At 43.1% G+C, this 25,731-nt stretch overlaps 1 protein-coding gene across 1 annotated transcript in view; it reads left to right on the plus strand.

Annotated features, from left to right (window-relative positions):
• The window catches only part of LOC139468527 (bone morphogenetic protein 3-like), a 55,068-nt gene extending 30,201 nt beyond the window's left edge, over positions 1-24,867 (plus strand). The window contains exons 2-3 of the mRNA XM_071250539.1: positions 6,064-7,046; positions 23,491-24,867. Coding sequence (XP_071106640.1) covers positions 6,064-7,046; positions 23,491-23,682 — 1,175 coding nt within the window. The 3' untranslated portion in view covers positions 23,683-24,867. The remainder of the gene's footprint in view (positions 1-6,063; positions 7,047-23,490) is intronic.
• Positions 24,868-25,731: the final 864 nt, after the last annotated feature.

Here is a 25,731-nt window from a genome sequence, read left to right on the forward strand (position 1 = left end):
TGGATATATAGCAACCCTATCCTTATAATTGGCAAGTCTAGATCAGACGACAGTACGGGACGTCAGTCCGTTATACTGTTATAGGGACAACCTGATCTTATTATTTATGCAATCTGTCTGGATATGATTTAAACTGATAACCATTTCCTTGGAGACTTTTGCAAGTCTACACTGCATTGGCTTAACAGACAAAACACCAGACTTACAATTTAAGTGATATTTTAACATTTTATTTGCAAATATATATTTTGATTGACACTTAGCTACGTTGGTAACTTGTCACTTAAGGTTACGAGATTTTATGATCATACTTCCCAGAATTTGTTAAACATTTCTCCTAGATACGTAAACCATATATCATTGTTACTGGTATATCGGAGAAAGATTAAAGGCGCCTTCCGAGTCATTTCCTACACTGACATGCAATATATTGTATATACAATGCGTATACACTCGACAGTTGACCTGCTGATGTGTAACTATGATTGTATGCACTGAGTGGCGCTGCTGTGTTGAAATACAAAACAATGGGGTAGGTTTATCTCAGTGTGTTAATCAATCTCGAGCACCCCGTGTGGTTGGTACAACATCTAACAAATAATAACGGCTTTGATTCTTATTTTATGCGTATTGTCCCAGAGCTGATATGTACGTCTAAAGCAATAATATTCCAGTGAAATGCCGCGGCTCTGGAGATAACTCTTGGTGCAGAATCCAGAAAAGAGGCGACATGGCCACAGTTTAGTGTGAGAACATAGTTGTGCCGTATTTCAATGGCGTGTAACGACCGCTTTATAACTTCAGAGATCCTTTCTGTTGCACTAAAAGTCGAGGTTCTACATTCTGAGCACAGTTACTGCAAATTAGTGGTATCTTGACGCTGTCCGTGCAGTAAATGCCTCTAGTTATGTCCATCCGACCCCGGGGACTCGACGATGAAGTCGCTGATTACCGTCTTGGTCCCTGTTTTATTGCCAGGTCCTCCTACAGGTCACTGAAAATCTCTAGCTCCCACGTGGACCCGAGAATTCCCTAGATATCACTTGGACCCGAGAATTCCCTAGATATCACTTGGGCCCTAGAATTCCCTAGATATCACTTGGACCCTAGAATTCTCTAGATCTCTCTTACACCCTAGAATTCTCTAGATCTCTCTTACACCCTAAAAATCTCCAGATCTCTCTTGCACCCTTAAATTCCCTAGATACCACTCAGGCCCTAGATTTCTCAAGATATCACTTGGAGGCTAGAATTCTCTAGATCTCTCTCGGACCTAAACTCTCCCGATCCAACTTGGTCTCTCTAACCCCCCCCCCCCCCCCATCGTTCATCCCCAGGTCCCTCTAGGTCCCTAAACCCCTCGAGGCCCCTAAATCCCTCAGTCCATCCAGGACCCTCAACATCCCCCAGGTCGACGAAGCCGCACTCCACTCGTTGAACCTGGCCTGACAGCCGTGGAAGTGCATGTGGTCAAAATTGGCGACAACTGTGTCAAGAGTTTTGTTAAAGGCACATTCTAGGGCCTGGTTCTGATTTAGACTACAGGGTACCATCAAACGCTTGCCTTGTTACCCGTCTGGAGGTGTTTAGATCTGCCACACCGACGGGGGAGAAATGGAAGGCACACTCCCGGCCCTGGTCACTCCGCGAGCTCACATCAATAACGCCAATCTTGAGCCAACATGTTCACATCTAAATGAAAGTAATATGTGGTCGCCAAAACAAAGGCTGGCATGTGGTGGAAAATGAAAATTTAGTTAGTAGCAGATAGGTTGACTTTCTCGAGGAATGAGCCTTGAATTCCATGTTTATTATATTCTCCTGTCAAATATGGTTGTCGTCCAATATTAAGACACATGTACGAGACATGCAAAATAACATGGTACAGAGGGCCTTGAATCTATCGCGGTTGTTTACGTGCTGATTCTGACATGTATCATGGTAAGAAGTTATACTAATGGATAGTGCATCATGGTAACAAGTTATACTAATGTATAGTGCCTCATGGTAACAAGTTATACTAATGTATAGTGCCTCATGGTAACAAGTTATACTAAATGTATAGTGCCTCGTGGTAACAAGTTATACTAATGTGTAGCGCCTCGTGGTAACAAGTTATACAAATGTATAGTGCCTCATGGTAACAAGTTAAACTAATGTATCATGCTGAATACTCGGAAAGAAATAGGTGGTGGTGGTTTGGCTTTTTTTTCAAAGAAAATAACGGTATTGTAGCGCTGATCATGGCTGATCCCAAGAGCAAATAAGAGCCTCTCGCCTCCCACACACCAATACCAAGTGTTTGGCTCGCGGTCTACTATACGAATACGCCAGGGTGTTTTAGCTCACCTGAACCGATATTATGTCACAGTGTACCCGCCTGTCACCATTTGTCGACTTGTTCTTTATAATCTAGAATCTAGCTCTGCAACCTGAAACTGCAGTTTTTCTCAGCTACTTATGTACTGTCTTTTGATTTTGACTTTTGATATTCAGTATTTATGTATTTTTTTATAGCCTCTAAATCTATAATGTTTTCGTGAATGTGTACGGTTGATCTTTTCAAATGTTTGTTTGATATCAATTAGCATTTTCTCTAATATCTTGCAAATATGAAAAGAAATACAGATCCATTTATGAGAAAGGTTTTCAAGATGAGCTTTAACGGCTCCTGTGAACCGTTGAGCCCGTGGTTCGTAATCAAGCTAAATTCAGGATTCGAACTCACAGCTAGAATATGGAAGGGCGATAGCGCTGCTCGTGAACAATGCACTGCGGTGCTAATTTACCACCAGTGCCAAATCGTTGCAAGAAACTATTTGGTTCGTGTCCAAGACAACAGAGAAATACTATTCGTGATTTTCGGTATACATACATATCCTGCTTGGTAAACGGATGATCTACTTTGTAGAGTCAGGCGCACACGACATGACCCTGTGACCTAACTACAGCTAAGTGCTGCACCCCGGAGCGCGGAGGGATATCCTCATTACTGATGACGTGCACCTGTGTGGAGGTGTGGGGCATGTCTGTCTCGAGATGAACACGCATCCATCACATAACACATGTGTTATGCCGTAGTCGTTGGGGACACGATGTCGCTGAACGATGTAATTGCTACATCAGCGCCGTGATGTTGCCATACTCGAGGCTTACTGCATTAGCATCAGATAACGTACGGACCAACGTAATGGGAGATCGCTCATAAGCCATTTCTAGCTTCTAGCGACCCATAACACAGGTTCTTCATCGTCTTATGTCAATTATATCTTTAAATTGTTTGGCTCTCCATCTGTTTTTTTGCTGCTGAAGCAATGCGGATGTTTAGGCTGGTTTGGTGGCACTATCATGGCAGAGTCACCACTACCGCTACTGGATAAGACGAATGCGCACCATGATAACAAATGTATACATTATTTTCTGTCCCGTAACTTTGTCTCCGGTCGAATATAGATTTAGTATGGTGTTGTAGGCGGTAGGCGAGAGGATCCTTCACAGAATGACGTACCTGGCGTTGAAGTACAGCAGCATGCCACGTGTATTTCCAAGTGCGATTCTCATTAAATGTCATCGTTCATTTCCGGAGATTCAAACAAAATATGAACATTCCAGTAACACCCATGCGTTGCAGGCCGCTTGGTGTGAATCGCACTGATTGAAAGTGGCATTCAGATTGTAAAAGTCTGATGTCCAGTTACTGTTGATTCAGCAAACCTGGTTTATTCGAGATTAACACGTGTATCGGCAGATTTTCTCTATCTCCCAAACTACTGGCCTATGCACCAGCTAGGCTGGGCTTTATTTTTTTTATAAATAAAGTTACTCACAGCAACGCGTCAAAATTAACCACTGAGAAAAAAATGACGATCAAGATCTTGATGTAAAACATAATTTGATGTTTCATGGAAATCTAGTTCTTATAATATCGCCGAAATATTGATCTATAACACAAATCTAGGTCTAGTTTAAGTTCATATGTAGAACAAAATCAATACATTACGGCAATCGACATTCACATAAAGTGATTTGTATAAATTACAACTTAAAATGTACGCTTCTGTAGATTGATAGACTAAAATCTAGTGTCTGAAATGAACATATCGTACATAAAAACAGTTGTTCAGTTATCTTAATAAAAATATAATAAAAAGGAGCCCAGTGACTCTCTTCATTTTCTGATACTGCAGTGATCTAGACTTGCCAAACATTATAGACTTGCATGGGCTGTATTTGATATATATTTGTATCAGGGTCTGTAAGACAGACTAGTAGATTGATAAATCACTCAAATGGAGATCTAGAAGTTCATTTAGGGTAAGGCATTGCTAAATCACGGAAATCGAGATCTAGAAGTTCTTATTGCGTAAAACATTGATATATCACGGAAATCGAGATCTGGAAATTCGAAATATAACCGAAATCGACATCTACAATTTCATATGTAGAAAACTTTAATATGTTTAGGAAAACTGGCATATATTAGTAGTCATGTCTGGTGAGTATGAGCACGTGTTTAGCATGTTTGTTGTTTAACACCGCACTGCAGACGGCGGTGTGTAAATAATCGAGTTTGGACCAGCAATCAAGTGATTGACATCATGAGCATCAATCTACGTAATTGGTATACCATGACATGGTTCAACCAAGTCAGCGAGCCTGACCGCCCGATCCCGTTAGTCACCTCTTACGACAAGCATAGTCGCCTTTTACGACAAGCATAGTCTCCTCTTACGACAATCATGGGTTGATGAAGACCATTCTGACCCGGATCTTCACAGGTTGTTTAGCATGTAATTACCAACGTTTTAATGACAACGATGTATGTTACATGCAAACTACATTCATTTCCAGAACAAGTGCCCCGGGCACGCTGTAATGCATTGACTCGGGAGACAGATGACATCTTATCACTTGTTTATATATATACAGATTAAAAAACCCGACAAATTACGAGAAGATTAATGGAAAAGATTATTCTTGGCACCGCCAAGAGGGCCCTAAGAAAGCATCCACGTGGCCTTGGAGAATACATTTATATGAACAGATAATGGTTTCATGTGTCAGTACACGCGGTCAAAGGTTTCAGTAATTCTGATAGATGATTTAATAGCCAAAAGCAGCGTTGTTGAAACAAAATACACTCCTTCCCCGGGGAGTTGAGGTGTAAGATCGGCAATTTGTTATATTTTGGGGAGCTGGAATGTTTCCTACAAAAATAACCTGGCCCATGAAAAACTGAAAATACCAGTTTTCTCGCCGTTTTGACAAAAAATATATTGCCAGATGAAAAAGAAATTCTTATGTTATAGAGCTCTCCCTTATCACCGTCCCTCCGACGATTGAGGTAGTGGCCCATTATTTTCTAAAAGTAGTTTACATCGTCTTGGAGTTGAAATCTTGAAGCAGTTTCAGGTTGCGACCGTAAACGTGCAGATAGGAAGGTTAATGATTCTGATCTTAATCAAGCGGTCAATATCAAAATGGCGGACTTCCGTTTCCGTTGATAGCAAACTTTGTGTACCGACACGACTAATGTTTCTCCGGCAAATGTTGGCCATCTCTTCTCACACGCGACAGGAGGGGAGCCCCACGCTTACCGTGCCATCTTCCAACATACGTCTCCGGCGTCATGCAAAACTCGTGCCATGTTATCAGACATTTTCAGCGCTTTTCAGTCCTCTCCGATCAAATAAGATACGACATTTTGGGATTATTTATAATGATTTGCGTTTGCGTGTTGAGCGTGCGTTTAGCCACCCGCTGAGATTCAGAGATAGGAAAGTTTCACATGAAAATCTGACCCAGTCGTATGAATAATATCTTTAGAAACAAAATGAGTTATCGTGTTTTCTTGGCACTTTGTGAAGCATTACACTGGTAGATCGGTATAAGACCCTGGCAATTAACACTGCCAAGCCGGTTTTTCTACCGTGATTGAATGTGATTATAACCAAAGAATGAACCTTATACACCAATTTAAGTCTATTGAGTCCAGTACAGTTTCAAATATGTTGCATACTAAATATATCCACGTGCTGTAACGTTCCAATTTTTGTGTTTCAGGTGAAGTGAATGACGAGGCCATGTTCATCTTTAACTTATCATCAATAGCACCAACAGAAAAAGTTTTGAGTGCAGAAGTGCATTTATATAAAAGAAGGTCGAAACCTTGGCACAAAAAGACAGATGTTGATGTGCATATATATGAAATAGCCCCACATTATTTAAGCCAAAATGGCAAAATAACAATGAGAAACTCAGCATATGGCTGGCAGTGGTATGACGTTACGGACGCTGTGCTTAGTTGCTTAGCCGCAAGGCGGCCACGCCCTCATCTTTTTGCCCTAAGTTTCAAAACAGAAAAATCAAACGGCAAAGAAAGGACAGTTGCATTAAAAAGATTTGTTCGGCATCATTCTATGCCGTTTCTTATTGTGTATTCGAATGAAACGAGGAGCATTAATCTGGACCAGTTGGATAAACTTGCAGAGTCACTTAAAAACAAAGAAACCCAGAGGCACAGCGTTACACATTCAACAGTTGCTCCAAGTAAGAGCTCTCCGCTTTTGAAGTCTGTGTCTGGAACCGAAAGTCCGCGACACGAGTCTGCAGTCCGAGCCAAGAGGTCCATCTTCAACAACGAGATCCCAGAGGAGGCTACCGATTATAACCGCTTACACACCAAGTTCAACATTCCACAAACACACCCTGGCATTCTGCAGGCTAGGAAGGAGACCCACACGAAGCTGACGGACAATCAGCTAATCCCCTATCCCTCCGAGAAGCGCAAAAAGCGGAAGCGGAAACACAGAAGGCGCAACCGGAAGAAGAACAAGAAGCCCAATAAGCGGCGCTTGAAGCTTCCGGAAGAATGGGAGGATTACCATGACAACACAGCCAGCACTGACAACAGCCCTAATAATGTGTGTAGTAAACGAAAACTAATTGTGGATTTCGCCGATATCGGTTGGGGAGAGTGGATTATTTCCCCGAAATCCTTTGAAGCTCACTACTGTGCCGGTATCTGCCCCTTCCCTCTGACAAAGGTACGTTACCAATTTAACCTTTCACATTGTTTTTACGTCTCATCACTGCCCTCGGCCATCAGAATATGATAGGCACCATGGGGAAATGTGAGTTCTATCATTCGGACATCATGTGCAAATATTTCTTGGCCTATATTTACTGGAGCCTTAAGCATGTATCAGTAGATCATATGGTTTGTATAACGTGACGCATGTTCTTTCTGATTGCCTCAAGTCCAAACGGCCGGTGTGTGGATTCACAACAAGGTTCACTGGAAAGGGCGGGCATTGAAGTTAATCCGGTTCTGGAAGTGTATGAACGTGTCGACACTGGAGGTCGTCTGGTTTTAGGCGCCACAACTGTCTTTGCAACTATGGCTAAACCAGGATCCGCTGGTTTTTTCGAATCCCAGATTCGATGAGATTATGATCCTTTGTCTGTCCACTCCAAAGACGAGAACGTTGGTTTCCTCCGACATATAAATGTCTTACCGCCAAATCACTGAAACTATGTACAAATTGGTATAAGATAAACTTTGGAAGCTTACATTTTGACCTTGATAAGGATATTGGTACATTTGACCTGTGATATTATTCCAATTGAAACAATAACTGTTAGCCCAACTTGAAGATGAAAGTCTGGATGTGATAAACGTTTGCATGAAAGCCTTACCTGTGATCTAAATCTATATTAAAGTGTGATCTGTGACGTAGGTCTAGATCAAAGCCTTACCTGTGATCTAAATCTATATTAAAGTGTGATCTGTGACGTAGGTCTAGATCAAAGCCTTACCCGTGATCTAAACCTATATTAAAGTGTGATTTGTGACGTAGGTCTAGATCAAAGCCTTACCTGTGATCTAAATCTATATTAAAGTGTGATCTGTGACGTAGGTCTAGATCAAAGCCTTACCTGTGATCTAAATCAATATTAGAGTGTGATCTGTGACGTAGGTCTAGATCAAAGCCTTACCTGTGATCTAAATCTATATTAAAGTGTGATCTGTGACGTAGGTCTAGATCAAAGCCTTACCTGTGATCTAAATCTATATTAAAGTGTGATTTGTGACGTAGGTCTAGATCAAAGCCTTACCTGTGATCTAAATCTATATTAAAGTGTGATCTGTGACGTAGGTCTAGATCAAAGCCTTACCCGTGATCTAAACCTATATTAAAGTGTGATTTGTGACGTAGGTCTAGATCAAAGCCTTACCTGTGATCTAAATCTATATTAAAGTGTGATCTGTGACGTAGGTCTAGATCAAAGCCTTAACTGTGATCTAAATCAGTATTAGAGTGTGATCTGTGACGTAGGTCTAGATCAAATCCTTACCTGTGTTCTTAACCTATAATAAGTGTGATCTGTGACATAGGTCTAGATAAAAGCTTTACCTGTGATCTAAATCTATATTAAAGTCTGATCTTTGATGTAGGTCATGATAAAAGCCTTACATGTGCTTTAACTCTAGATGCAAGTCTATCCACTGCATATTAAAGTCTACATACTTGATAGAGTGGGTTAAGATGTTGGACTTATGACAGAACTCGGTAACGTGTTGATGAGAACAACAGAGCACGCCCTATCTGCAGAACCCTGTGCTTCTGAACACGACAATGCACTGCACGCAATGCACCTCTGTGTGTGGAAGACCGTTGTCGCACCTATATGCGAGCCTTTGATCGTAAATTGCAGACACTTGCGGTGGCACCATTCTGCTATTGTTTTTGGAACTGGGGGATGCTCCGGCGACTGTTATTGTCGTAAACCTATTCCTGGCTGTTCGCTTTCACGTAGTGAGTAGTGCAGAAGTCTATATTAATCGTAGCGGAGCGAGCTTACATACAGCTTACACTCGGCTGAAGTCGGGGGTCTGTGGAAACTTGTACATAAAGCGCATTGCCCATTGATACTTGCTCATATGTCAAAGATGGTCAACGCAACGCGTATGTCGACGAGCGAGTTGGGATTAACGCCGCTTTGAACAGTATTTCCTTTCATATATGTCGGTGTGTCAGTTTTATGTAGGAGGAAAGCCCAAAGTTAGGCAGGTAGACGTTTACCACTTTGAAACCCACGAGCTGAAATTATCAGGGCGAACCGAGTTTCGAACCAAGCACATGTCGACGAAGCCATAGGGATATGCTGCATTTTGAACGTTAGTTATTGTACATTTACGCCTCTTTTGAGATCGTCATCGAGCCATACTAGAAGGCTGGAAGACCTAATGTAACACGTGTCCTGACTATCGTCATATTGAATTCTCTCTGTGCTCACGATAGCAGCATGACATCTTGATAAAACGTACCCCGCAAATAGGGACTAAGTGAGTAAACATAGTATAGTGCCCTGTGCTTTTGTTCCACACTCAAGCCGTTTGTGATCGATATATACCTTTATCGTCTGTGTATGGGTGTTTTAAACAGAAGCTGAGAATGGTGGCCATCAGCAATAGTATTTCAGCAATACCTCTGCTATATCACAGCGGTTTTTAAATAATCGCGTCTTGGCCAGACAAACCAGTGATTGATATTATGAACAAGATTCCACACCAAGTCACCGAGCTGACATCCCTTTCTATTTAGTCCCATCTCTCGACAAACATATGCTGTGACGGGGCCTGGGGGTTAGTCGTCAAAGGCGCCTCTGAGTTGCGTCCCTTAAGCGTGCCAGAAATCTATGACCATTGGTTCGAATCCCGGTTCGCCTTGATTAACTTCTTGGGTTGTCAGCACCACTCCCGTCCTCGAGGGACGTATGAGGCCGGCATCACTTCGAGTTTTCCTCCCACACTACGCTGACACGTCGCGATATAACGGAAGTATTGTGCAAAGAGGCGTTAGTCCAAGGAACATTTTTGTTTTTGAACAATTATATTTATATACTGTGTGTAGGAAGTTGTATACCATCTGATTTGAGAAACCCTTTAGCCAGGTAGAGACATGACCATAGCTTTGTCAAGGGAGGAGGATGGTGATCCTAGAAATGATTTTATTGAAGTAATGCACAAGTTCATTGTGGTTAAGTGGAAAGAAAATGTTTGGTTGCACCATGAAGCTGCCTTGTTAGGATCACGGGAAAATAATTCCCCTTCAGTCCATCAAAAAGTCTCAAAACTGGTTCCAAATGACCATATACGACCTGCCAAGGAGCCCTCACGTCTCTCAAGACAGTGACTCCACTGGAACTGAACACGATCTGCCAAGGAGCCCTCAAGTCTCTCAAGACAGTGACTCCACTGGAACTGAACACGCCCTGCCAAGGAGCCCTCAAGTCTCTCAAGACAGTGACTCCACTGGAACTGAACACGCCCTGCCAAGGAGCCCTCAAGTCTCTCAAGACAGTGCCTCCACTGGGACTGAACACGTCCTGCCTAGGAGCCCTCAAGTCTCTCAAGACAGTGACTCCACTGGAACTGAACACGCCCTGCCAAGGAGCCCTCAAGTCTCTCAAGACAGTGACTCCACTGGAACTGAACACGCCCTGCCTAGGAGCCCTCGAGTCTCTCAAGACAGTGCCATCACATGGGTTACGAGCTCTGACAGGAACACAAATCCTGCAATGATGTCTCTATGCCCGTCCTCTTCATGCATGTTGTGTCAAACATGTACTGTGCGTCTTTCAACAGCGACTCCAATCTTGAATACAATCTCAAGAGGATCCAGTCATATGACCTCTGTGTCAGCATATTTTCACGCTTTCTAAATGGTTTATTACTTTCACTGTGTGGCTCGTTAATCTTTAAGATGCTATCGCTTTTTGGAAGATACTGCATCGTTTTTACCCCTAAATAATCTTATAATGCTCATGTATGTCGGCTTCCCTGGTGCAGCTGATATTGCTGACAACGGCATTAAACTCACTGGCACCGTAGGATACGGGTGTCTGGCGTTGTTGTTCTATCTTGTTGTCATGTTTGTTTGTTGCTTAACGCCGCACTCAGCAATATTCCAGCTATATGTGAGGGGGCGGTCGGGTAGCCTGGTGGTTAAAGCGTTCGCTCGTGACGCCGAAGACCCGGGTTCGATTCCCGACATCGATACAATGTGTGAAACCAATTCCTGGTGTCCCCCGCCGTGATATTGCTGGAATATTGCTAAACGCGGCGTAAAACCATACTCACCCACTCACTCACTCACTCACTCACTCACTCCAGCTATATGTATGTAAATAATCGAGTCTGGACCAGACAATCCAGTTATTGACATCATGAGCATCGATCCACGCAACTGGTATACGATGACATGCATCAACCAAGTCAGCGAGCCTGACCACCCGATCCCGTTAGTCACCTCTTACGACAAGAATAGTCGCCTTTTACGGCATGCATTGGCTGCAGAAGACCTATTCTACACCGGATCGTCACGGGTCTCTTATTGTCAGGACACAGATGCTACTGTAGATACTGGTGTCTGCTTGGGTTCTTCTGAATCCACTACCTCGCTTGTTTTCACGACACAGATGCTACTGTGGATACTGGTGTCTGCTGATGTTGTTCTGACTCTACTACCTCGCTTGTTGTCACGACACAGTGGCTCCTGCAGGTTCCAGAAGGATTCAGCAGGCTTAGGCCGACAGCCTCTCATGTCAAACAGCCTCTACAACACCCCCCTGGATTCTTTCTCCCGTGTTTACCATATCGGTTCCTACTCCCACACACCATCCCGACAATGCTGACAAATGGTAGTTTGGGAGTTAATAGGCGTAAGCGTATTTGTTATATGTAAGCGTAATTAAGAACATTCGATAGGTAATGGCAAAAGGTTGCAGATTACGCTGTTCTTCAAGCAAGGCAATTAGTGGGGATGCACCGGTGCTTGTTTTGATTTAGGCCAGTGTATTGTAAGTGGTTGTCATGCCGTGGTTTAATGGGCGTAGACTTCTAGAATTAGTGTCTGTCTGCCACTGTCAGGATGATAAGAGGTGCTTAGAGAGGCACGGTAGAAACATTGCCCTACAAGAGTACGTTTATTTAATATTTCATGCATCCGACTTCAAATGAACTCTACGTCAATTCCGAAAATATTGGCAATGTAAATGTTATGACTGACTGAAAAAAAAGAAGTTTTCTAACAAGGAGACGAAACTTCACGTTCATGTGTAGAACATGTTCATTGTGTAGAAAAGGGATTATCATGTTAAGAACACGCCTCAGGCACGCACAGACAAGGCGTTTTAGCAATTATTGTTATTCTTAGAAATCTGTCAGGCACAAAATTTCAATTATTTGCGATCCTAAACTAGATGAGCGCTCAAATGATATTCACTGCTAAACGGATCTCACACACAGTTTGGAATTACGGGAATTTCATTACACGACGTTTAAACATGGCTGGCAGTGTAAAGCCACGGAAGACGGCTCATGATTGAACGGAACTCAGTCATCAGTAATGTGTTTTAATATTTAAACATTCAGTCCCCGAATCAACGCCCATGTCCCGAGATCAGCTAGGCATTCAACTGTCCCCTCGTTGGTTTGTAGAATCAATGAAATATCTCATTACATACCGTGAGTCAATCCAATCTGGGGAAGATTAAACAAAAATATTTCAACAACTGCTTCAATGTTATATTTGTCTTTGTATGCCAGATTTTGACAAAGGGAATCAGAAGAGATTTAGACATGGTATGACTAGAGTAAGGGGGTGCTTGAGGAGCCAAGTGGGCAGTGTGCTAGCCTGCTTCTGTTTCCATCCAGCTGTGGGACGTCCTGGTGTCCCCGGCCATTGTATTCTAAAAGCCATCTGGCATAGTGATTATATATGCAAGACAGTAGACGATAGGAAAGATTACACAGGCAAGACAGTGGACGATAGGAAGGACTACACAGGCAAGACAGTGGACGATAGGAAGGATTACACAGGCAAGACAGTGGACGATAGGAAGGATTACACAGGCAAGACAGTGGACGATAGGAAGGATTACACATGCAAGACAGTGGACGATAGGAAGGATTACACAGGCAAGACAGTGGACGATAGGAGGGATTACACATGCAAGACAGTGGACGATAGGAAGGATTACACATGCAAGACAGTGGACGATAGGAGGGATTACACAGGCAAGACAGTGGACGATAGGAAGGATTACACAGGCAAGACAGTGGACGATAGGAAAGATTATACAGGCAAGACAGTGGACGATAGGAAGGATTACACATGCAAGACAGTGGACGATAGGAAGGATTACACAGGCAAGACAGTGGACGATAGGAAAGATTATACAGGCAAGACAGTGGACGATAGGAAGGACTACACATGCAAGACAGTGGACGATAGGAAGGACTACACAGGCAAGACAGTGGACGATAGGAGGGATTACACATGCAAGACAGTGGACGATAGGAGGGATTACACATGCAAGACAGTGGACGATAGGAAGGACTACACAGGCAAGACAGTGGACGATAGGAGGGATTACACAGGCAAGACAGTGGACAATAGGAGGGATTACACAGGCAAGACAGTGGACGATAGGAAAGATTATACAGGCAAGACAGTGGACGATAGGAGGGATTACACAGGCAAGACAGTGGACGATAGGAGGGATTACACATGCAAGACAGTGGACGATAGGAAGGATTACACAGGCAAGACAGTGGACGATAGGAGGGATTACACATGCAAGACATTGGACGATAGGAAGGATTACACATGCCAGACAGTGGACGATAGGAAGGATTACACATGCAAGACAGTGGACGATAGGAAGGATTACACATGCAAGACAGTGGACGATAGGAGGGATTACACAGGCAAGACAGTGGACGATAGGAAGGATTACACAGGCAAGACAGTGGACGATAGGAAAGATTACACATGCAAGACAGTGGACGATAGGAAAGATTACACATGCAAGACATTGGACGATAGGAGCGATTACACAGGCAAGACAGTGGACGATAGGAAGGATTACACAGGCAAGACAGTGGACGATAGGAAGGACTACACAGGCAAGACAGTGGACGATAGGAAAGATTACACATGCAAGACAGTGGACGATAGGAAGGATTACATATGCAAGACAGTGGACGATAGGAGGGATTACACATGCAAGACAGTGGACGATAGGAAGGATTACATATGCAAGACAGTGGACGATAGGAGGGATTACACATGCAAGACAGTGGACGATAGGAAGGATTACATATGCAAGACAGTGGACGATAGGAGGGATTACACAGGCAAGACAGTGGACGATAGGAAGGATTACAGAGGCAAGACAGTGGACGATAGGAAAGATTATACAGGCAAGACAGTGGACGATAGGAAGGATTACACAGGCAAGACAGTGGACGATAGGAAGGATTACACATGCAAGACAGTGGACGATAGGAAGGATTACACAGGCAAGACAGTGGACGATAGGAAAGATTACACAGGCAAGACAGTGGACGATAGGAAGGACTACACATGCAAGACAGTGGACGATAGGAAGGATTACACAGGCAAGACAGTGGACGATAGGAAAGATTACACATGCAAGACAGTGGACGATAGGAAGGATTACACATGCAAGACAGTGGACGATAGGAAGGATTACACATGCAAGACAGTGGACGATAGGAAGGATTACACAGGCAAGACAGTGGACGATAGGAAGGACTACACAGGCAAGACAGTGGACGATAGGAAGGACTACACAGGCAAGACAGTGGACGATAGGAGGGATTACACATGCAAGACAGTGGACGATAGGAAGGATTACACATGCAAGACAGTGGACGATAGGAAGGATTACACATGCAAGACAGTGGACGATAGGAAGGATTACACATGCAAGACATTGGACGATAGGAGGGATTACACATGCAAGACAGTGGACGATAGGAGGGATTACACAGGGAAGACAGTGGACAATAGGAGGGATTACACAGGCAAGACAGTGGACGATAGGAAGGACTACACAGGCAAGACAGTGGACGATAGGAAAGATTATACAGGCAAGACAGTGGACGATAGGAAGGATTACATATGCAAGACAGTGGACGATAGGAAGGATTACATATGCAAGACAGTGGACGATAGGAAAGATTATTCAGGCAAGACAGTGGACGATAGGAAGGATTACACAGGCAAGACAGTGGACGATAGGAGGGATTACACAGGCAAGACAGTGGACGATAGGAGGGATTACACATGCAAGACAGTGGACAATATAAAGGATTGAACATGTAAGACAGTGGAGGACGATTTAAAGGATTGTACATGTAAGAAAGTGAAGGGCGATGTAAATAATTGTACATATAAGACAGTGGAGGGCGATGTAAATAGTTGTACATATAAGACAGTGGGGGACGATGTAAATAATTGTACATATAAGACAGTGGAGGCCGATATAAAGGATTGTACATATAAGACAGTGGGGGACGATGTAAAGGATTGTACATATAAAATAGTGGAGGGCGATGTAAAGGATTGTACATATAAGACAGTGGAGGACGGTGTAAATAATTGTACATATAAGACAGTGGAGGACGATGTAAATAATTGTACGTATAAGACAGGCCGATATAAAGGATTGTACATATAAAATAGTGGAGGGCGATGTAAATCATTGTACATATAAGACAGTGGAGGGCGATGTAAATAGTTGTACATATAAGACAGTGGGGGACGATGTAAAGGATTGTACATATAAGACAGTGGAGGGCGATGTAAAGGATTGTACATATAAGACAGTGGAGGACGATATAAAGGATTGTACATCTAGGACAGTGGAGGACGATATAAAGGATTGTACATATAAGACAGTGGAGGACGATGTAAAGGATAGTACATATAAGACAGTGGGGGACGATGTAAAGGATTGTACATATAAGACAGTGGAGGCCGATATAAAGGATTGTACATATAAGACAGTGGAGGACGATGTAAAGGGTTGTACATATAAGACAGTGGAGGACGATGTAAAGGATTGTACATATAAAATAGTGGAGGGCGATGTAAATAGTTGTACATATAAGACAGTGGAGGACGATATAAAGGATTGTACATATAAGACATTGGGGGACGATGTAAATAATTGTACGTATAAGACAGGCCGATATAAAGGATTGTACATATAAGACAGTGGAGGACGATGTAAAGGGTTGTACATGTAAGACAGTGGAGGACGATGTAAAAGATTGGACATATAAGACAGTGGAGGGCGATGTAAATAGTTGTACATATAAGACAGTGGAGGACGATATAAAGGATTGTACATATAAGACATTGGGGGACGATGTAAATAATTGTACGTATAAGACAGGCCGATATAAAGGATTGTACATATAAGACAGTGGAGGACGATGTAAAGGGTTGTACATATAAGACAGTGGAGGACGATGTAAAAGATTGTACATATAAGACAGTGGGGGACGATGTAAAGGATTGTACATATAAGACAGTGGAGGACGATATAAAGGATTGTACATATAAGACAGTGGAGGACGATGTAAAGGATTGTACATATAAGACAGTGGAGGACGATGTAAAAGATTGTACATATAAGACATTGGGGGACGATGTAAAGGATTGTACATATATGAAAGTGGAGGACGATTTAAAGGATTGTACATGTTAGAGGGTAGATGACGATGTAAAGAATTGTACATATAAGACAGTGGAGGGCGATGTAAAGGATTGTACAAGTTTGGCAGTGGACCTCGGTATAAAATGAGATGGGTGTACGGGATTTTATCAGCTGAATTGGCTTGCACAACCTCATATATCATTATTACGATTTTAACGAGCTATCTACGGGGAAATGTGTGTGTGTGTAACAATTAGATCTATATACTGTGTGACAGTTGCTACGTGTCTAGCAACTGACGTCATGTCAATCATCATGACGTCATGATGTCTGTACGGTCCGACAAGCCGGCTTTTGTGGGGTTTTTTTGGTCAATAATCAGATAAATAGATTGTTTAAGGAATAATCATAAAGATTATGAATACAACGTTGTGAAGGTAAAGGTGTGTTTTTAAGAAAGCAAGCGGCGAAACAGATTGTCTTTGTAAGCCAGGGGCCGGGCTGGAAGAATGACTGCTTATTTACATACGGCAGGGGAGCGGGATTGATATGAATGACTATCTATTTTAGACAGTGAAAGCCATAAACGTTTATATTCCACGTCCATTCAGGCGTCGCTATGTAATAACGCGCTGTAGGAAGTTGACGCATATGGTTAGTCGACAGCGAATCAGGCTTTCCTTTAAACAACATGATCTTCATGTCACAGGAATGAATACAAGCTAGGCTGGATTACACGATGATAGGAGATAGAGGAACTATGCTGCAGAATGTATCGGCTTGGCCTGGCTGGCTGAGGAATGCGGGGCTGGACATACACGGGATGTTTCAGTCCGGGTCGGACACGGGAGGTTACAGGACACATAAAAGTGACCGACAGTCAGTGTGAAGAATATAGAGGAGCCACGCTGTCGCCATATTCCGGGTCACGGCTGCTCCAACCTGTCCCTGCAGGTGACCCACAGTGCTGGTCAAATAATAGACTGACACCTAGATTCCGAAATGAAATATTTTACAGAAAGGACAGTTATTAAATTATCCCAATAAAACATCATAAAAAGGAAGCCAAACACTCTCTTCATTTTCAGAAACTGCAGTAATCTAGACTTGCCACCTAGTGTACAGGTACTTGTAACTCCTTGGATGTACATGTATTTGCTTTAGGGTCTTTATGACAGACTAGTCTAATAGTATCTGTCTGTAAAATCTTTTATTACACAATAAATTTCTCTGTTTAAACTTGGAAACAAATATATTGCTTGATATATTAGCTGGACTTGCTTAATTTTATCATCAAGACGTGTGGTTAAATCTAAGTCAGATGTTCCCCAGTTGTGGGGTAGGGCTAGTGGAAATGTTGTCATTCCAACCATTCCGACCTATCCACACCTGGACAATAATCTGGACAAGACAAGACAACATAAATCCATCCCAGATCCGTTGCAATCCGAATCAATTAACATTACGGAATAGTCGTAAAAATTTAGCAACTGGACTTTAGGATAATTGAGAATAAAGGCCACCTCACACGTGGAAAAAAGCCTGCATTTCCTGTTCTTTCCAGGCATACGAAGAAAAAACTATTTATTCCGTGAAAACACATTATGGACAACATCATCTGAGAGGTCAAGCTCCGTTCTAAACATTCATCACTGATATTCAGTGATCCATTCTTATAATGTTCACCGCTCTTTTGCCTGTTAACCCCCCTCCGTGGTCTAGTGATAGAGCGTCCGCCCGGAGAGCGGAAGTTCCGGGGTTCGAACCCCGACCGCGTCATACCAAAAGACGTTAAAAGATGGTACTTGTTGTTACCCTGTCTGGCGCTCGGCATTAAGGGGCTAAAACAAGGACTGGTCGGCTCGGAGTCAGTATACTGTGTCTGAGTGGGGTATTCATGTTAAACTGCGGCATGGTATCTCAGTGTGCTAGCACTATAAATCGGCATCAGTCCGGACTAGAACAAGCAGCCACACAAACACACACACGTACATGCACGTCGCTATATAAGTGCAATAATCTTGGACGCGACGTTGAACCCCATTTCACCTCACCTATTAAACCCAATAATCGAGAAAGGTTGTTCTTGGTGGTGAGGTTTCATATTGCCAATTCCGAACTGTCCAAAGCAAGGGTGTATAGTGTTCCTTCCATATACACAATGTATGGTATTGTTGAAATAGTATATACTCTTGTTTTCCTTCTGTTTCTATTATGCTGTCAACGTCATGATTAACTGTGGAAGGTGAAGGTCATGCAAGCGAGGCGACGTCAGTCGGATCCCTTTGTCTTTCATGTAATAGAATATGTTTTAATCGTTGTAGTATGGTTTTAAAGAGAATTTGAACGAACGAGAATTTAAAACGTTCAATTTGATAATACCTAGGTCTATGTCTTTCATACAACAACATGCGAGGGTGTGTTAGCATCAATATAGAGTTAGCATAGGCACTGACTGAATATTTACGTTTGTGAGGTAAACATTTTGTATTTCTCGTTTTATAGACACATGACATGACATATAAATTCGGAATTAGGTTTGGACGATAGATGGGGTGTCTTGATTCGTCTACACCCCCAGGAGAAGGTTGGACGATGGATTGGGTGTCTGGATTAGCCTACAACCCCATGAGAAGGTTGGACGACAGATGGAGAGGCTGGTTAAGCGTACATCCCCGTGAGAAAGTTGGACGACCTCGGGTAGTTACAGAGCCGGTGTACTGGAGAAACGACCCACTGTCCGGTGAGGTCCGGAGACCAGTTTGCTGACGTTTGCCACAAAACATCTAGACAGACTAAGTGTGAAAACCCCCATCTGACTAAATACACCGGGAGATGTGTAATCTGCACATGTTTTTATGTCATCCCTTGTGTTGTTCCAAAGATTATGTAGTGTTAGGTTAAGTACAACATGCCAAAAACTGGCCCGGTTACCCGGAGGACAAACCGGGAGCGGAAGTTCCTGTGTTTGGGCGATCCTACGAAACCACGTTGTGCTACAGTGGCTGACGTTATCTTTAACCCCCCGTGACCTTGAGAGCGGAGGTCAGTCCGGGTAAGCCGGAGAAAATCCCCAAGTCAACAGGTCCTCCTCATCATTAGCCGCAGGTGGCGCTCTCTAGCGGAATGAAAAATGATTTCAAGTACAGTCAGTTGGCAGTGCTACTTCATGAATGACACAACATCGTTGTCGGCGACACATCATAATCACGATATGGAAAGAAGTTGATAAATATCTCACTGACACTTAGGGGTTGACGCAGTATGATACACCTAGGGTCAAGGTCGTAGACATGTTAAGTATAACCAGCCACATGTTAACAGATATACGTTTGATAGTGATGCCTGTGGTTTTCTTAAATTATGCCCAAGTTTATGACATCAGCTTTCTAAAGAAGTAAACAGTGTCCTATTTTCATTACCCACCTTTACTGTGTGGTCCGACTTCAGTCGTGTTAAAGAAGACGTAAAATCACGACATGCCGAAAATGAAACACTATAAATACCAGCAGTCGTTCTGTACTTCCGGTAGCAATATGGAGGACCTCCCGCCAGGTGGCGTATTAATCACGTGGTTTATGGGAGATTGGAAACTTGTGTTTCTGGCCAGACACGACCCGCCCACCTGGATGCCACGGCCAGGGCAACAACCATAGCTCTGACAGGGCTTGTCCACAGGTGTTTAGTCAGATGGAATACTTCTTGGAAATACAAAGTCATAAAAATAATATCTCACATGGTATGAGGCCATCGCCCAGATTGTCCACTGGTTTACTGCTTATGTTTATGAGTTTGGTCGCTGTTGAGGAATATAACCTATAACCATGGTTACTGTGATATTATTTTTGTAGTTTGCGCGCATTTTGACCTCTTTATCGTGATCCTATAGTGAGTGTTATTACCTTGGCTATCACTTGGACCATCTTTGGCCAGTATCTGGCTTATTGTTATTTCGAACGTCAATGGAAATCGCAAATCTGGCCTTGAAACACCAACGTCAAATATGTTAATCTGATTTTATGTTATTGAGTTTTTTTTATATATGTATGTTGAATTAAATACTCGATCTTTATTGGTACAACTCTTCCCACATTTTGGAAACCAGTTGCTTCTCACAGAGCATCCATTGTACGTAGCTGAATGTTTCTCACCACAACGTAATGCATGGTATCGATCGTGTGAATCACCGTGCCCCGATGATGTTAGTCGTTGGTCAAGTTGTTATTCACTGGTTTTCCTTCTCAAGATTTATCTTTCCGCATCTTCCCCAGGCAAAGGAGTTAACTGACTGTGAAACTCTAGTTTCCACCCTGCCGAACTACCGGCTGGAATTTCGTGGCTCGATCGTAGCGCCACCTGTGGCTATTACGAGTTATGTCCCACCTGTGTCCCTCCTTTCCACCAATCAGATTCCACCTCTCATATCACTTGCATTTGCTTCAAATAAAATGGTGTCGCCCAGTGAAGTCCGATAATCAAGATCGGTAATAATGTAATAACACCTGTCTTACCTCGCGAAGTACATCATATTACTGGAGCACCTGAATTGCAAGCATAAACATATTTTGAAAATATTTGTCAACGCCGAGTGGACGGTACACATGCTTTGCAAATCCTGCAATCGATCGAAATCTGCAATGCATTTTACGAATCGGGTTTCGTTTTTGTTACGCGATTTAGACGATTTACGCGATTTAGATGCATAGACTCGTTAGTCCAGCCAAAATAAAACTCAGGAATTCCAGCCTAGTTTGGCAAGGGTTTAAACTGGATTTTTGTAGTCAGTTAACTCCCTTGCCCCGGGAAGATGTCTTTACACCCTCTGTGATACAGCCTGAACATTTTTGACTGCGGCTGAAAAAAATATTCACTCACTGCACAGGATACGGAGTGGTTTTGGGTCGTGCATGCGCAATTTACATATGTCCACGTTTAGTGGGTGTGTGGATCAGTATTCCCCGTCACTATGCTCTTGCGAACAATAGATGTTCTTTAAGTATTCTTACGAATGTCTCTGCTACATATTGCGTTGATATAACAATCAAGGCCATTCTGTGTATGCCCCCACTGCTTCTGCAGCAGGTGTGTAGACACCGTCAGCTGTTCCCAGCCAGGTGCCAGCACGATTTCCCCCACCTGGTGGCTTGCCCCACAGATCCATCATCGTTTAATTTCAATCAAAAGGAACGCAGGACGTCGCCAACGCGGGTCCGATGTTTTCATGTGTAGTTTGTTTGGCGAGAGGCCTTCAGCGTCTGTAGGTCTAGTGACACAATGCACGGAGAGATTGCGTGGCCAGCCCGTCTCCTGGAGGTGTCCAGATGAGAGACACCCTACCTCCGCCATGGAGACGTATCGCAACGTCAGTCTGTGACCCTCCCGTCCTCGCTGTGCTTCTATGCGGGTGGTTCTAGCTTGCCCTCGGGTATTAGCGAGGACAGGCCATGTAAGCTTGATGTTTTGGTGTGAGAGCCCCCTGTGGGTGAGGAGGACAATGCAGGGCTGGGAAGAGGGCAACGAAGGAGCGAGGTTCAGTTAAACCCAATGATATTGGACGAACCGGCTTACGGTGGCTTCGCGTATGTCAAAGAGATCCCTGGGATCTCATTGGAGGGTCGTATTTCATAGATAGGTGAATTCCTGACGCGCGGATGGTTAATACAACGCCGCGTGGGTAGGTAATTGTTTGAAAAGGCAGTGTTAAGAGATTCACTGTATTTAAACAGAATCCAACACTTGCTAAAGGTTTATCAGTCACCCTTTATTGTGAGCGTTTCACAATAGCTGGCTTTGGTCTGTCACGCCAGCATACCTAATGTGACACAGAAACACCTTTAAGACGCACATACTTATACTAAATGATCTTGCAAAGATATTACTGGCTTACAGTGGGGGAATTAGACTCGTAACATGAAAACAGGTGCGCGGAGGATGGGAATCATGTGTTGGTCACGGAGGGATATGTCCTTTGTTATCTACTGCCGTGACACGTGTCACGCTGCCTACGTTTTGATTAACATATTATCCATATTTGAGTAGTTTTTAATGAAGTTTTTCTACATTGTGCTCTGCGTGCCCCACCATGGCGTAGCAGACGACGCGCGAGATGCTGGAGGTCACTTCAAGGTCACTGCGCAGCTGTAATGAAACAGTTCTCGTTTGTATTCATACGTGCTTCAAAGCATGAAAATTAATAGTTATTGCTCAAAGACTGAATTATTTCTGAACCCTCGGGAGTAATGAATCTTAGCGTTGAATTACTTCATCACAGTTTTATTCACGCCAGACCGTTACGACCTAAGAGTGGTAAATTGGGAAACATGTGACCAGTATTGAAAAAGGAGGACAAGCCTTATAACAATGCTTTGTAGTGTTTTAAAAAAACTTTTGTACATTGATTAATGTTTCAAAACAAACAGATTTAACTACCCAAACCCATATTGGTTGGATGGCGCGTGCTAAATCAAGCATGAATTGAATTAAATGTTGTTCGCGTTTGTACGATATCAAAGAAAAGTGGAATTTTATTTATGTGATGTTAGTACATCGTGTTGGTCTCCCGTGGATATCGTGATTGAGACATACATTTCTCCGATTAGTTCAAGGCTTTCTTTACGTGTGTAAGAATGGCTGTTGTTGAAAAATTGTTCTTAACGAGAACATTCCTTCAGAAGGCGACTGTGTTGTTGAAGTCGACGAGATTGCGACACCATCTGTTAACGGAGTTATGGTCACTGTCCGTCGTCTTTGTCCTCAGTATATAACCAGTCAATAGTTTCCCCTTTAACCAGCTCTATCCCTCACTTATTGCCCCATCCTTTCACAGCCCACAAAGCGGCAAGTCGCACCGTTGCCATTATGGTTGAATTATCATTTTGACTTTTGACTTCTATTTGTGATGTAGTTGTGGGTGAACCCATGTCTAACAATAGATTTTCTTGCTCTTTTCAGCGCCTCCGACCATCCAACCATGCGACAATACAGAGCATTGTAAACGCTATAGGAATCTACTCCAATGTCCCTGCCCCTTGCTGCGTCCCCGACGCCATGTCCTCTGTAACGCTGCTCTACTTCGACGAGAACCGCAACGTCGTCCTGAAGAACTACCCGGGGATGACAGTACAGTCGTGCGCATGTCGATAGGGGGCGCTGTGTGTGACGTCATCACTTCGACCTTGTCACGGATTGCAGCGCCGTGAGGAAGCGTTATTACGGCATGGTTACTGTCGACGGTTCCAAGATTGCACAGAGCACGTTATCAACAGTTACTATCCATGGTACTACATTGATGGAGAGGCAAGGGATGCAGACAGAGGTTATCCTGCTGTGACTGTTAGACTGTAATTGTTGGTAATAGTTGGTCGACATATATGTATAATAGGCATATAATTTATGCAGTGTTACTTCATAGTGTATGTATTGCATAATTACTGATGGTCGGTCCATGATGTCAGCGCCGGATGCGTGAAGACAAGTGTGTAGATAGGACGATGTTTTGTGATGCATGTTCATGGAAGCATCACGATGCTATTATAAGGCACAGTACCACGAACCAAGCGACCTTGATGCTCGACTCAGCAGGCCTATAGAAATCCCCTTTGTGAAGAAACACGTACTCCTGGGACAAGAGGGATCATTACGCATGCGCGGTAACAACGAGCACCTGTTAAATGGAGTAAGGAGGGCGTTTATGCTGCCTGATTCCCTCCCTCGTGTTGGGGATCTATCATGAACTGGCCGTTACACCACGTGTACATACTGTTTTCTGGGTCCTATACAGACCATATGTCCTGGCGTTTCCTGCGGCAAAGGCCGGACAATCGGACAGACGGACAGTTGTCTGTCAGTCACATCTACCTCTATATACTGTTTGGCTTTGACCTATGGTCAAGGTCCAGACACACAAGACTATTAAATATATCTTGCATTAACACTTTCATCTCTTTGCGAGCAGTAGCTTGCATTTGTGTACAAAGCCGAGATGAGAGTTGAGGTTGTGTATGAATATACATATCACGACCTGATCACAGCTCACCTGAGCACATCCGCGTTATTCACTGACAGTCATCTAATGTATGGCTAGTAACCAAGCTAGTTGGGTCAGAATAAATCGCAGTACAGGACGACGTGGTGTATTTGAAATCAATGTTTGTTTGATTGTTTTCATAGTTTGTTTCACGTGTCATAATTCAAGGTGTCACGTGACACCCGATAGGTCGGACTTGTGATGTACATATTCCTCGACATTTATCATTGTACAAAATTACTATTATTTAAACAACTTTACGTACGTGACCCTATCTTCTGTCATTTTGCGGGTTGAATTTATTTGCCAAACAAATCTTGATATGGCATTTGTGTTGTCAATAAAGCGTTTCCGTCAGTATCTGTACACTGGTATATCTTGTTATTTCTGATAGACTACTGTTGTAGTGTCTGTAGTGTCAAAGTAAGGGAATTACACAGCATACTGGATCTGATTTGTTTGATCGGCATTACTAACAAGTTGACGGATGACAAAGAGACACAATTTATGGATAACAACAGTCTTGCTTCACAACGGTATAAGGATCTATACCGAAACGTCGCCTTCACAGTATCAAAGAAGTTGTTATTCATAAATTGTGTCTACTTTGTCATACTGAATCTGTCTGGTATGGTCTTCTAGTGACACTGTGTTACAAACTTGGCTAGTCAACAAGCACGATGGTACAGACTGTTTTAGTTAACAAGCACGATGGTACGGACTGTTTTAGTCAACAAGCACGATGATACGGACTGTTTTAGTCAACAAGCACGATGGTACAGACTGTTTTAGTCAACAAGCACGATGATACGGACTGTTTAAGTCAACAAGCACGATGGTACATACTGTTTTAGTCAACAAGCACGATGATACGGACTGTTTTAGTCAACAAGCACGATGGTACAGACTGTTTTAGTCAACAAGCACGATGGTACAGAGTGTTTTAGTCAACAAGCACGATGGTACAGACTGTTTTAGTCAACAAGCACGATGGTACAGACTGTTTTAGTCAATAAGCACGATGGTACAGACTGTTTTAGTCAACAAGCACGATGGTACAGACTGTTCTAGTCAACAAGCACGATGGTACAGACTGTTTTAGTCAACAAGCACGATGGTACAGAGTGCGTCAGTCAAGAAGGACAGTGTCAAAGACTGCTTTTGGC

Source organism: Haliotis cracherodii, unplaced genomic scaffold (genome assembly GCF_022045235.1).
Source record: "Haliotis cracherodii isolate W230 unplaced genomic scaffold, xgHalCrac1.p SCAF_2, whole genome shotgun sequence".
Lineage (NCBI taxonomy): Eukaryota > Metazoa > Mollusca > Gastropoda > Lepetellida > Haliotidae > Haliotis > Haliotis cracherodii.